The sequence below is a fragment of the Scaptodrosophila lebanonensis genome, unplaced genomic scaffold, assembly GCF_003285725.1.
Source record: "Scaptodrosophila lebanonensis strain 11010-0011.00,11010-0021.00 unplaced genomic scaffold, SlebRS2 tig00001412-arrow-pilon, whole genome shotgun sequence".
NCBI classification, from domain to species: domain Eukaryota; kingdom Metazoa; phylum Arthropoda; class Insecta; order Diptera; family Drosophilidae; genus Scaptodrosophila; species Scaptodrosophila lebanonensis.
This window is the reverse complement of record NW_022060739.1, coordinates 4,527,426-4,540,960: the sequence shown is the minus strand read 5'-3', so window position 1 is coordinate 4,540,960 and position 13,535 is coordinate 4,527,426. Positions and strand designations below refer to the sequence as shown.

Below are 13,535 nucleotides of genomic sequence, written 5' to 3'. Positions count from 1 at the left end.
AATGTTATTTTCGAACAAACAACAAACTGAAACCCAAATCCATTCAAATCGCACAATTAGCCGGCTCTAATCCGAGCCACAAATACGAGGGCTAAACACAAGTATCAGGGCAAGGAGAGGAGGCCAGAAGCGGAGGGAGCTGCGGGAGCATTTGTGTGCCACTCAATGCCCTTTGTGCGCATTACAAACACACACACACACATACACCTTCATTAATACCACACACAAATACACTAACACACGCGCCTGGCACAGGAATCCATAGGAAACAAGCCAGGGCGGCGTGCCTTGGCAGTTTAGAAACTTCGTCAAGGACACGTTTGCTGATTTTTGGTTATTATTTTCATTCTATAATTTGTGGCTCCTTGCCCTTATCTTTGTAACATATTGCTCACTAAATTTACTAGAAAATAACACATAAACTTTAAGACTAGGCACACAATGACATTAACTAGACGTTCGATTCTCACTTGGACGTTCATTAATTTACAGCACATTGCTGGCATCCCCGCGCCCATTACCGACGCTCACATCATGATGCAGCTGATGGACTGCAGCGTTCATGTCGTCCACGAGATCGGCAATGCCATCCACACCAATGCTCAGCGAGGGCAGCGTCTTGTCCAGCACCAGCAGTGAGGGAGGCGGCGATTTCGGTTCTACGGCGGAGAGCAGGGAGAGGCTGCCAAAGGGCGTCAGACCCGTCACACCATCCAGACACAAAGAGTGCAGCGTAGAGTTGTCCACATTGCCCGAAGAACTGCTGAGCAACTGCAGCGAACTATTCGAAGATTGATGTTGCTGTTGTTGTTGTTGTTGCTGGTGTTGTTGCTGCAGCTGTTGATGCTCGTAGGAGTGGACGGAGATGGAGGCGTGTTTGTCGTCCAGAGACAATCCGTGCTCCATGCTTAATATACAGTCCGCCTTGAAGCTATCGATCGTGAACTGATCCACGCTAAGAAACTTCATTTCGTCGTACGTGGAGGAGCCATCGTTCATGTCCAGATCCAGCGAAGCACTAAACCCACTGGATAGATCATGCTGCTGTTGTTGGTGCTGCTGCTGTTGGTGTTGGTGTTGCTGCTGGTGTGTGGCATCCAAAGAGCTTTGCGTGCTCAATTGCTGTTGTTGGTGTTGGTGGTGCTGATGTTGTTGTTGTTGCTGCTGCTCCTGTTGCGTGGCGGGTGTGGCGCACAACGAACTGGATGGCGGGTATGTGGACCATTCCATAGATAGACCGCTGCCCCCGCGCTCCAGACCCAAATGGTCAATGTTCAGATTGAGAAAAATGTTGGGCGAGAGTCGTGAAGGCGACAAATTGCCGGTTCCGAAGGGCGCTTTCAGCTCATTGTCCAGCGAATTAGAGGACTGGGGCGGTGTATCAGGCAGTAAGGTGCCACTGCCAGCTGGAAAAGCAAAGGTAAATATTATTTTATATTAGGGAAATATAATTTATTTATTTAAAAATTGTTTTGAAAATCCATCGAATTAAGCGGAAGCTACACTTCCCCATTCCTACATTGAACCTATTTTAATTGCTCCAACTAATAGTTTTTCTGAATTAAATTCGGTAACGGAAACATGCGTTTTATTTCATTGCGAATGTGTCTACATTTTTAACTCAAATGGGTACCGATTTTATCAAAGTTCTTCAAATAGTTTTTAAATTATTTAAGCTTACATTATTTTAATACTAAAGCCTCATCCGATTTCCCAAAACTTTAAAATTTGTAATTGCAAGTATTAGGAGCAAACATAAGTAGTTTTTTACAAAAAGTGGAATTGATTTTCTGATGTTCTTAAAACCTTTTCATGCTGCTGCTTTAAGAATTTTCATTCATTTACAAATTTAAGAACTATATATTTTAAAAATTCCTTTTAAAATGAACAAAGAAATAAATCTGTCATGTAAAAGATTTATTTACTCTATTGGTGAGTTAAAAGGTCACAAGGAGACCCAGCTGGAAATTGTAGTAATTCTTGATCAATGTGCATTTATTTCAATCAGAATTTTCCAAATATTTAAATTCAGAAATATAACAGAGAAACAGGAACATTTAACACTTTAAATTCCGCATGACAATTGAAACTAACAATTCCAGCTATCGAAACATAAAAATAACCTATTCGAACTATAAAAAAGCTCGATGCTAGAAAGATTAGCTTTCCCTGCATCTAAAGTAATTTCTCTGCGTGTAATTATGGTGATAACTAAAGGATAATGCATACCCAAAGCACTGTCCAGGTGGCCCAGCACCACACTGTCATCATAGGCGTTCTGGCCATGGAGCTCATCCAGATCCAGCCCCTCTTTATAATCGCCAGCCATGCCACCCACTTTCTCCTGCTTGCGCCACTTGGCACGTCGATTCTGAAACCAGACCTGCACCCGTGCCTCCGTCAGATCAATACGCACGGCCAGCTCCTCGCGGAAGAACACATCCGGATAGTGGGTGCGCTGAAAGGCCCGTTCCAGCTCCTGCAGCTGCAGCGTATTAAATGTCGTTCTGTTTAGATTAAATATAGATGGCTAAGTATCACTTGGATTTGAGAGCTTCCAAAGTAATCTCTACCTGTATCTCCTCTGCTTGCGCTTCATTGTGCCTTTTTCCATGCGAATCCTGAGTAAATACTTGTATGTAGCTTCCGTAACTATCTAATATATGCACACAAACAATCTCCACGCGGCTTACACAAATCGTAACATCGTCAAACTTTCTTGTTGTTGTTTTTTTTTATTATATATTTTTAACGATTTTTGTTGATTTTTTACGTCGCTGCTGCCGCTAACGACGACAACGGAGACGACGATGAACACTCTTAAGGCTTCGGCGCTTTTCAAGCGGAAAACTGTACCAATAACAACAACAAGCACAACAAGAACAGCAATGGCAGAAACAACAAGAACAACCACTATGCAGATTCTGTATTTGTGACAAAAACTTTTGCAAAACTTTGCGAGAAAATCTTAACACAAATCCGGAGGATACTGCGCCTCATTCATTTGCCATCTCACTCGTTACAGTTTGAAATGCTCTGCGGCTGCAAAACTGTGCCGCTCTCCTCTAAACTGTAAGACCTGGCCACCGTGCGAGTCAACTACGCGCGACAAACTGAGTTCCGCAGCTCTGACTGACTAAAGGAGGATTGCGCCCATGTGTGTGTTTGTGTTTTCGTCAATGAAGCCCTAGAAATAATTTTTGCGTTTCTTGCGCCATGCCGTTTATCCCTGCTTTTTATGCACCCTACACTAGACACGGTGCAGCGATTAAATTCGAGGCTTACAAAATCCCTAAAGATATGCTATAGACATAAAAAACCAAAATCTGAAGAACAGAGTTTCAAACTACAACTTTGTAAACCCGCAAAACTCCTTGACGAACGAACTATTCAATAGAAAACGAAAATAGATTTTAATAAGCAATTCTTCCAACCTTCGGACCCATTCGGACCCATTTGGCACTATCGTATGAAAGAAATGTAGATTTTAGAATAACCATATTCCATATTAATATGGAATTCCCAAACAATGTACAAACAGAAAATTACAAAAAGTTGAAATATAAAAATAACATAATTAAATAACGTAAAACAATAAAATTGCTAAATTTCTCTTGATATACTTGTAATTTTCAACGGATTTTAAGCTTTCACAGCTTCCAAAAGATAACTTCAGAAAACCATAGAGTTGGGTTAGAAAATACTAACTAACGTACTAAACTAAACTAACTAACAGACTAACTAAACACTAACAGATCTTCGAAAAGGAATTTAGTAATAATAATTCCTGTGAAATTAGGGCAATGGAAAACCTAATTCTACAAATATTGCCTTCTCTCGTTTTCAAAAACAATTACAATTAAATCAATTGATCACAAAGTTATCTAAACATTGAACCTAAACTGTTCACCATTTTAAAAAATTATTCCTTTAAGCCTTAATCAGACAATTATAACAATTCTATAACTTTATTTGCACATTCAACGGGAAGTTAGACATTTAAATGGCTGTCAAATGTTCATTGTTGCAAAATGTAAAAGCTAGATTTATCTGTTAGTTTTATAGAATAAACTCTAAGATAGGTATATAAGAAAGTCCTATCATTTCTCGTATATGCATGGAGTTCTTCTTATTTATCTTCAAATATTAACAAAGTGAAGTCTATTCACATAACCATGGGAAAATTAATAATAGTTGAACATATGTATGTATTTATTGTCAAAATATTTCCAAGGGCCTACATAAATATCTTAATATTGGAGAATAAGATTCTCAAAACCTTATCGCTTTCGACTTGAGCATGTCTAACCTAAACACATGAATGTGTCGTGTAGGCCTATCCACTGGGCTTACTTTCTATTTCTGTTCAAGAGACACTTGCGACTAAAACAACAACAACAACAACAACAAGTTATGTATGTAGGTATGTATAGGTATAGTGTACCGTTTCCAGCTATAACAATGCCCGCCTTCCAGCCAAATGTCTGTGTTTGCACCTTTTGCTGACTGCGAGCCAACAAAGGCCGTTCACGCGGCCTATGATCTCATAGCCGAGCTTTTCGGCGCGGGGCAATGCGCATAAGCAGGTTCCTTGTGATACACATATCCACATATGTACATACATATGTATGTCTATGTCTGTGGGTCACTGGATCCCAATACCCTGTGTCCTTTTATTTTTTGTTTGGCTTTCGCTGCCAAACACTTGAAGTTTTAAAACCATTGATTACGGGCTTCTGTTTCCACACATTGCCGGCATACCGCCCACACACTCACACACACTTGTGCACACATGTCTGCTGACCAAAATAGCCGTCCACACAATACGGTCCCCACCAAGATCCTTTGGTACGCCTTTTATTATTATGTCAACAGCTGACCCTTTTGTTTCGCCCATTGACGCTGCTAGTGTCCAGGTGACGGCGACAACAATGGACATTGCCAAATGGCTCACTCACACATTTAATCACTCACTCACTCACGCGCAGAAGGTAATCCGAGTCGTGTCATTGTTGGTTGTTGGTCCTGCCCGGAGTCCAGACTATAAAAGCGCTATTCAGCATCCTCTGTCAGCGCAAAGGTCGCTTGACTCTGCAGGCGCACGGAACAAGGAGGCATGCCATGGGTGAGTGTGAAACCAATTTAAGAGAATATAATGGTCGTAAGATAAACCGAAACTATAGAAAAGTAGTACATTTCTATAATGTTGCCAAGTCGAAGAGTATTTCAAGTCTCGTTCAGCGTTGAATCGTTTAAAAAATGGAAATACTTTAAATATTCCCCAACTCTTAATTGCCGTTTCTTATTCCAATAATAAATTTGGATTTCAATCAAGTGCGATTTTTTTTTTCTGCCTCTGAATCTAATTTTCTTGTATCATTAAATAATTAATTTTCTTACTCTTAAGTGTTGCGTTTTAACTATAAATTATTTCTTAAAACCAAATGACATTTCATTCCTTTTCCACAGTTGGCTTATATGCTTGCAGCGCTGGCGCTGCTATTCGCTCTGAGCGATTGCAATCGGTTGCAGAAACGTCATCCGAATCCATATGAGGATTCGAATGCGGAGAGCGGCATGAAGAGGTCCAACTATTGGCGACGCTGTGGTCGCTATGCAAGCATGGGGGACGAGAAGGGTATTCCAGTCGAGTGTCTGGACAATTTCAGCACAGATGTGGATAACAGCAGTAGTGATGATAGCCTACCAGCTAAGCGGGGCTTAGATTCTGGCGGCATTCTAGATCACAACAGCGCCAGCATGTTGAGAGCTCTCTTTGGCTTTCAACAAACCACGCCAGCGCCCACGCCTGTCTATCCCACAGATACGGAAGGTGCAGCAGTGTCATCACACCAACTGCCGCCCATGTACTATGATGATTTTTATGAGGATCTGCTGGCCACCAAACGCAACGATGTGCACTCCGCCGGTTGTGATTGCAAAGTTACGGTTTGTTGCCAAATCCAAGACTGCATTCCTTAGTAGCTGCCTGCAAAACTCAGTCTCTTTTTCTATTTCTCTCTAGAACGAACTGATTGACTTGGGCTCCCAGCATGTGCCACGCTATTTGATGAATGCCGTTTGTGAATCCCGCTCCAAAGGCTCTGGCAGGGATTACCAGGATGCCAAGTGCATGCATGGCGCCAACTGCAGGCCTCTGGAGTACAAGGTAAAAGTTCTGATGCGTGGTCCATCCGTACCCTGGGAATTTAAAACGGTCACTGTGACCGCAGGCTGTTTCTGTGCCAAATAATTATTAATTATACTACACAAAATACAATTGAGCGTCAAACAAAACGCTAAAATATTGCTTTATTGGACGGACTCCGATCAATTTTTTTGCCAAAAAGGGGCGTTTTAAATATTCGAGTCTTAACAATTACGTAGACTAAAAATGATATAAAAAAGACTTTGCAACGTTGCAAACACTTTGTCGGTTAAGGGCACTTGGACGGATAGAAATTACAAATACATACATATATGTAGGAGAAATGGACGCAGGACGGTGGACAAGCTCATGTATGTGCATTGTCCTTGTACTTACACATGTTTGTATGTGCGCATTGGAATGTGCGTTGAGAGAAATTATGAGGTTGTTTGTTACTTCTGCTTATTGTCACAACTGAACAAATCCTATATAGAAATTCGGGACTTAATTAAGAGGCCACCGGTAAGCAACGTGGCCAACAACAATATGCTTTGGTAACGGGACGAAGCAGCGCTCTGTAGAAAAAATAATTACATTAGGGATACTTAAAAAAATCCTAAGAGGAATCATCACATCAAAGCTGTTGGAAATTAATCCTAATGTAGGTTTTCATTTCCAACAGCATTTGTGTCTCCTCCTCTCTTCGCACTCACAATAACGAAGTAATTGCAGCGATCGCCCTGACAGCATTCGTGGCATGCCCAGTCCTCATACCAAATGTGTGTGCAGTACAGCTGCATATAGCGTCGGCGTTTGGACTGACACTGCTCCTTCGTCATGCAACGCTTCGAGACGTAGTACTGCTTTAGCGCTCCTTCCGAGAAATAGGGCTGACTACCCCAGCGAATCTCTGTGCCACAGGTGTTTTCGAAGGACTCGCAAGTTTTGATCGTATTCAAGCATTTTTCCGTATTTCCCGTCTGATTCGAGCACACATAACACTCCAGACCAGCCACAAAGCTCACTAATTTGGAGAAAAGAATTGTTATTGTTTGTGTCACCATTTAAAGGTGTGGCTAGTTAAAGCTACCTTGGCTGCAAAAGTAAACAGCAGCCAGCGCCAGCACAGCTATTTGCCAGGACTTCATCTTCTTCCCGTTAAAGCCACCGAAGTCCGAATGTGTACAGCAATATTGTGCAACAATTCAAACGATAAATAAACTAGTTAAATTAACGACAAACTAAAGGCACAACAACCACTCCCCGTCAATGCGACAATACAGCAGCAACAATTAGCGTATTCACGTATTCTGCAGCACTAAACTGAAAACCGATACCACAACAGTCCTATTTGTACTCATACTATCGATATCATTGGTAGGCTCATCGATAGTTGTGTAAGTAGCCAAACAAACAATCGTAGGTCGACAAACCAGACGGGCGCGAGCGCGAAATAATGGCCAAGAACGAACAAGTAATTGAACTACCCACCGGATTTAGGCAGCTTCACACCCAGGTCGCTGGACACACATTTGAGGCTACTAATTTAGCAGCTATTGGGCTGCTCCAAGACGCCAAAGCGGGATGCGTTTTAAAACCGTTAGGAAAACCGGAGTGTGGAGTGCGTGAACTGCATTTTTATGAGTCAGTGGCTGCTGCTGCTGCCTCTGCGACTGCAGACAATGACCGTAAAGGTGGCGGCGGCGATGACCGCGACAAATGGCTGATTGAGCTGTCACAATACGTGCCGCGTTACCATAAAAAAGTCGAACTGGTTGTGAATCAGCGGAAGCACACGTTTGTAAAATTGGATGATTTAACACACGGAATGCTTTTGCCATGCATTATGGACATAAAAATTGGAAAACGTACTTGGGATCCAATGTCATCGCCCCATAAGCGTGCGCTCGAAGAGCAGAAGTATGTCGAGTGTAAACAGAATCTGGGATTATGCTTGCCGGGCTTTCAAGTGTACTTACCATCGTCAGAGACGACAGAGTCGCCAAAAAAACACCCGGAGCTCAAACGTTATGGAAAGGATTACGGAAAGAGTCTAAATGTGGCAGGCTTCAAACAGACCATGGCGCTATTTTTCAATGCGTCCACAAGTAATTCCAAGACGATCGACAACGGTGTGGACATTGTTCTGCACGAAGTTTTACGACAGTTGGAAAATATACACGGATGGTTCCGACGACAGACTTTGCTTCATTTCTATGCTAGCTCCTTGCTCATATCCTATGACTTCGCTCAGCTGCAGCATGCAGGCTCCAAATCCCTACACAATGGTTACTTCAGGAAAGAAGAACGGACGGATATCAGTAGCGATATGGAACCATCTGAGTGGATACGAGTACGCATGATTGACTTTGCGCATGTGTACCCCGCTAGTCCCGTCGAACTCGATCACAATTATCTCTTCGGTTTGGAAAACCTCATTAATGTGATTCAATCAATTCTCAATCGATAACAGCTAAAGGAACAGAAACACACCCACGCACAAAACAAATATTGTTATAAGGTCGACCAAACATATGATACGTTTATGCAACGCCTGATACTGGGTGTTAACTTTTGAGATAAACACGCTCGTAGCCAGTCGCGCCCCGTTGATTTGATTCCAACCAAGCAATCGTGGATTCTCACAATGCTGGGTCCTCGTACAAACGTAAAAACACACACCCACGCCCAAATTTGTATTATCTTGTAAGCCAAAAGTACATTATTAGTCGAAAGTAGTTTCGAACTGCAGCTACTCTAAATTAAAATTTAGAATAAATCATTGTTTTGTACAAAGTTGAAACCAAAAACTTCATGATGATGGTGCATGATATCTTGTCATCGCTCGTATATTGTATTTCTTATTACTTTGCATTTTTTTAAAATCATAATTGAAAAGGTCATGACGCGTTGCTGTTTAGTGGCTTTAAAGCATGTAGTCCAGTTCGTAGCGTTCATATTGATTCTTTGGATCATTGGTGATGCGCGGATAGCCGGCAATCAGCGCGTCCTGACCGCCAATGTAGAGTGAGTTGTAAATCTTCCAATAGACATCGCGCACTTTGCGTGCCGGATGAAAGAGACCCTGGAGCGTATATTGAAGTATTTTGATGGGACCCAGTGAGACGCGCAGACCATCTACAGAGTCCATAAAGGCCTGCACCAAGTGGGGTGATGTCTCGAAGATGTTCGGCCACACATAGTTAAGCAAGTGGGTGAGCGCATCCTCGCAGCCAAAGCCGTAGACGCCCAGGGACATGTGTTTAATGGCCGCGCATGCTGTTTGTCGATGCACAAGGTCGCGATCCATGAGCGCATCCTCCAGCAGAGGACACACTGCGTATATATAATCCTTGCCCATTTCGCCAATGTACTCAAACAAGAAGGACAGCGATTTGAGGACACCATTCTGCACGTTCAGCTCGGGAACACGATACTCGTTCATAAGAGCTGGCAGGACGGTGAAGGGACGACAGGTTTCGGCCACAATGGCAATGGCTACGGTGGTGCACACACGATTTTGTCGCTCCTGCACCTTCAGATTGTTCAGTAGCGTTGCGAGCACATCGTGCGGTCCAATTGCCTTGGCGATGTAGCCAAATGTGTTGACTGTGGCGCGTCGAATGGCTTTTTTATGGGCCTTGAGCAACTCCAACAGCTCGAAACAGATGCGCATCCATTCACGTGCCGACACATATTCGGGGCCACGATCTGCAATGCGTCCCACGAGATCGATACAGTTTTCCTGCACCTTCTCGTGACGATTCTTTAGAATGGGTGTTAGACGCGGCAATAAATCTTTAATGGGTGGCGTCATTTTCGTCATTCCAATGACATTAACAATTGCCTTGAGAGCGCCCAGAATGCTGCCCAGTACTTCGGGATACTCCTCACCCAAATACTCGTATAGCACAACGCCCAAATGGCCCATAAGCTTCTCTTCCTGACAGGTTTTCATCACAACGGCAATGCGCGAGATTAAATCTGCCGCCTGTTGACGGACTTTGGCAGATTTATTGTTCAATCGCCATAGAATGGTGCCGCAAATCTGTGGCAAATACGGCTTGACACGCTTGCCCAGCTGATTGACAATGGTACCGAAGCCATTCAACATAACCACATCCTCAGTGGTTTGTTCCTGAAATGCGTAAAGAATGCCATCGATAAGCTGTTCTTCCAAGCGGGAGTCAATGTCCGCTGCACCCAGATTTCCCATGATTTTCTCCACAGTTTCCATAACCATTTTGCGATACTGTTCATTCTCGTCCTTCAGATCATCAACCACACGATTGATAATCTCAGATGCGCCCACCTTGTTGGCAATCTCCACTGTAGTGTCTACCAGCTGGCGATAGTTACGCCGATCCAGGGCCATACGATGATTCCAGAAGAACTTGAAGAAATGCGGCAAAATCTCCTCCTTGATATATTGCGGCTCCACACCATCTGTGGCGCAACATTGCTTCACCACCTTGAGCACAATTTTCTTCATTTCTTCGTCGGGCGACTGGAATTCACGGATGAGAATCAACATCACCTCACGTGTATAGTAGTTGGCATATTCGGCGTCCATGAGTGGAATTAAATAACCGATGGCCTTGAGGAAGGCCGCCAAACCCTTGCCGCGATGTGTGCGTATACCCTTCCACAGAGGCTTAAGCACCGAATCGAACGATTCAATGCCGTAGGGAGTCGCAGCTTCGGCTAAAGCTGCAATGGCTAACGCCGTAATGGTGCGAACTTTCTGCTGCTCATCCACTAGGCCATGCTCGATAATCTCTACGAGCGCCTTCAGATGCGGCAATATGGCGCAGCCCATGAGGATAGCAATCTGTTGAACAATTTTAATACCGGTGTGACGAGCTTGCCAAGATTTTTTCGATTTACACACAGCCTTCAAAAAGGGCAGCAACGAGGGAATGCCCAGAGCTGAGGCAACCACAGCAAATGCACGCGCCGTAGTATTACGCACATACTCGTCAATGTTGTCAATATCGGGACGCATAGTGGAAATCATGGTGGCCAATCCTGCCGCCTTGGCCAAATTCGAAATAATCTCACGACCCTCGATGCGCGCGAAGTAGTCCTCATCGATCAGCAGGGGTTCAATGACAACAAGAATTTTATGTACGTACGGGCGTACCAAATCATCCAGTTTATAGAGCACACGATCGATGACCTTTACCAGCAAATGACGCTCCTGATCCTCGAGTGTAGGTGACATGAGCAGTGGTAGAATTTGATTGAAGAGCGGCCCAGCGCCAAATTCACGTGCCTTGTCTGTAATCTGCCGCAACGATGACTTGCGCATCGGCGGTGACCCATTCTTGATAGTCAGTAACAATTTCATGATTTTACGCTCCTTCAGTTCCTCTGGCGATAGTGTATCCTCGTTGACATCCACCAATAGCTTGTCAAAGTATTGTGCATCTTCTGGTTTCATAAACGGCAAATTCTGACCCTTCGGCTGATTATCCATAAATTTTGCATTCTTATCTTCGACTTGTATGAAGAATCCTGCCGGTGTGCCGGCAATGGGCGTCGGTGTGGCCATTAGTTTGCGTCCAGGGGTACGCAATGGAACGTAACCGGCCGGCGGAGGCAGAATCTTATAGCCGGGTGGAAACATTTGGTCCAATTCCTCGTCAGTGTAAGGCCTGTTGCGCTCATCGATTTCCTTTTCCCAGCGGTAGGCCTGTAATTGTTCCGGCGTCATGGCAGCTAAAGCGCCAGGAGTGGGCGTAGCCATGGCCATGGCCTTAACACCAACTGGTGTACTACCTCCAGGTGTCAACATCGGTGTGACATGGCCGGGAGTTGCATGCGGCGTCATTGAAGGCGTCATGCTGGGAGTCATAGCGCTGTTTGTGGGAGTTACAGCGGGCGTAGCATTTGACGGCGTTTCATCCCATCTGGAGCGTCGCTTTGATGCACCAGGCGTTGACTCAATGGAAATGCTCTCACCTGCACCGCTGCCCGTGCGATCTGGTTTTGGGGTTTCAGCCCAGCCGCTGTGGCCCGGCGTTTCACGCTCTGTGGCATTCGAAGGAGTTTCATCCCAGCGATTCCGTCGCGCCGATTTCTCATGGCCAGGCGTCTCATGACCCGGTGTCATAGCATGCGCCGGCGTAGCGTCCCATATGCGTGTGCTCAAACCTGGAGTGGCGCCAGGCGTCTCACTGCCTTTGTGACCAGGAGTCTCATCCCAACGATGATCTCCCGGTGTTTTCTGTAAAAAATAAACTCAAATTAATAAATGGTGTATGAATATACTCCCCAATACTCACATCTTCCCAAGTGGGCGTGGCTGCACTGCTCGGCGTAGCCGCCACCTTGGCTGGTATAAAGCTATCGCTCACTGTTTGATCCCAACGGCCACGTTTGCGCCCGCCTTCTTTGGGCGCTGATTCGCCATTTGAGGACTTAACCAGCGTGCCATCTTTGGATTTCTCAAGAATTCGTCGACGCAACTCCGATTCCTCACCCTTTAACATCTGCTCCCGCATGATGTCTGTGTAGGTCCGAGAACCCACGTCTGGCGTCTTGCCACCTTCGGCAAATGGATCAGCACGCTCAGGCGAAATGATAATGCGTCGTCTCTTCTGCCTATATTCATCCTCACGATCCGCAATTGTAGGGCGTCTTCTATCGGCCATCGGATCAATGTCCTCCTTGCCCTGTGTAACATCCTTAAGCACGGATGTTGGTGCAGTATATGTAGTGCGCTTTTGCGGCACTGGAAATCCATCATCTTCATCTTCGTCGCCCTCATCGTTGGCTGCTATTGATGTATTATAGCCCTCGTAGCGTCCCTTTCCCTTCACCGCCTCATCATCATACAAGTCAGTGTCGAAGAAGCCGCCACTGTCCAACAAACCCACGCCCGCCGCCGCTGCAGTGGTTTTGGCTATTTCACTCTTCTTCGCCTGAATGTCAGAGATTTGCGCCTCGATATCTGAAACACACAAAACAAATTAAATACGAAAGTTAACCATGCGTTGCGGCTCCGCTTCTTGATTGGGTCGTAGCAAAAGTGCACCGGTACGATATGGATAATTAAAAGCGATTCAAAGTGCGTGTAACATGTTAGTAATATGTCTGTCGCTTATTGTATTGCTTTTCTCATATTTTTATTGATTACCTTCATGAGTACGCGCTATATTTTCCATTTTTTCTTCCACTAAACGTACAAACCAACTCGCGCTAGTGGTGTAAGAACCCATAAATTTGCTTTTTCAATGTATCGATATCAGCCGATGCATCAGATGTATCGATGATTGTTCAAAGTTGTTATTTATTCCCATTTATATGATTATTTGTTCACAATGTGATATACGTTTTCTACCGTTAAAAAAATTATGTATTAGTATTATGTATGTATTAGTAT

The 13,535-nt window shown here is 44.3% G+C and overlaps 5 protein-coding genes across 5 annotated transcripts; 2 read left to right on the top strand and 3 right to left on the bottom strand.

Annotated features, from left to right (window-relative positions):
- Positions 1-325: 325 nt before the first annotated feature.
- On the bottom strand, positions 326-2,695 carry LOC115631572 (myb-like protein Q). Its single transcript, XM_030528364.1, has 3 exons — positions 2,574-2,695; positions 2,230-2,507; positions 326-1,406 (listed from the first exon to the last, which is right to left on the bottom strand). Exons 1-3 carry the CDS (start codon positions 2,612-2,614, stop codon positions 487-489), a joined length of 1,239 nt encoding a protein of 412 aa, XP_030384224.1. The 5' UTR covers positions 2,615-2,695; the 3' UTR covers positions 326-486.
- Positions 2,696-5,041: 2,346 nt separating this feature from the next.
- On the top strand, positions 5,042-6,297 carry LOC115631708. The gene is made up of 3 exons (XM_030528535.1): positions 5,042-5,125; positions 5,470-5,949; positions 6,026-6,297. Exons 1-3 carry the CDS (start codon positions 5,117-5,119, stop codon positions 6,251-6,253), a joined length of 717 nt encoding a protein of 238 aa, XP_030384395.1. The 5' UTR covers positions 5,042-5,116; the 3' UTR covers positions 6,254-6,297.
- LOC115631709 lies at positions 6,276-7,418 on the bottom strand. The gene is made up of 3 exons (XM_030528536.1): positions 7,239-7,418; positions 6,862-7,172; positions 6,276-6,723 (listed from the first exon to the last, which is right to left on the bottom strand). Exons 1-3 carry the CDS (start codon positions 7,294-7,296, stop codon positions 6,634-6,636), a joined length of 459 nt encoding a protein of 152 aa, XP_030384396.1. The 5' UTR covers positions 7,297-7,418; the 3' UTR covers positions 6,276-6,633.
- Positions 7,419-7,585: 167 nt separating this feature from the next.
- On the top strand, positions 7,586-8,916 carry LOC115631604 (inositol polyphosphate multikinase). Its single transcript, XM_030528406.1, has one exon. The coding sequence runs from the start codon at positions 7,605-7,607 to the stop codon at positions 8,616-8,618; it is 1,014 nt and encodes a 337-aa protein (XP_030384266.1). The 5' UTR covers positions 7,586-7,604; the 3' UTR covers positions 8,619-8,916.
- Positions 8,917-8,959: 43 nt separating this feature from the next.
- Positions 8,960-13,359, bottom strand: LOC115631456 (splicing factor 3B subunit 1). The gene is made up of 3 exons (XM_030528204.1): positions 13,290-13,359; positions 12,436-13,103; positions 8,960-12,377 (listed from the first exon to the last, which is right to left on the bottom strand). The coding sequence occupies exons 1-3, from the start codon at positions 13,315-13,317 to the stop codon at positions 9,075-9,077; spliced, it is 3,999 nt and encodes a 1,332-aa protein (XP_030384064.1). The 5' UTR covers positions 13,318-13,359; the 3' UTR covers positions 8,960-9,074.
- Between the last annotated feature and the right edge of the window lie 176 nt (positions 13,360-13,535).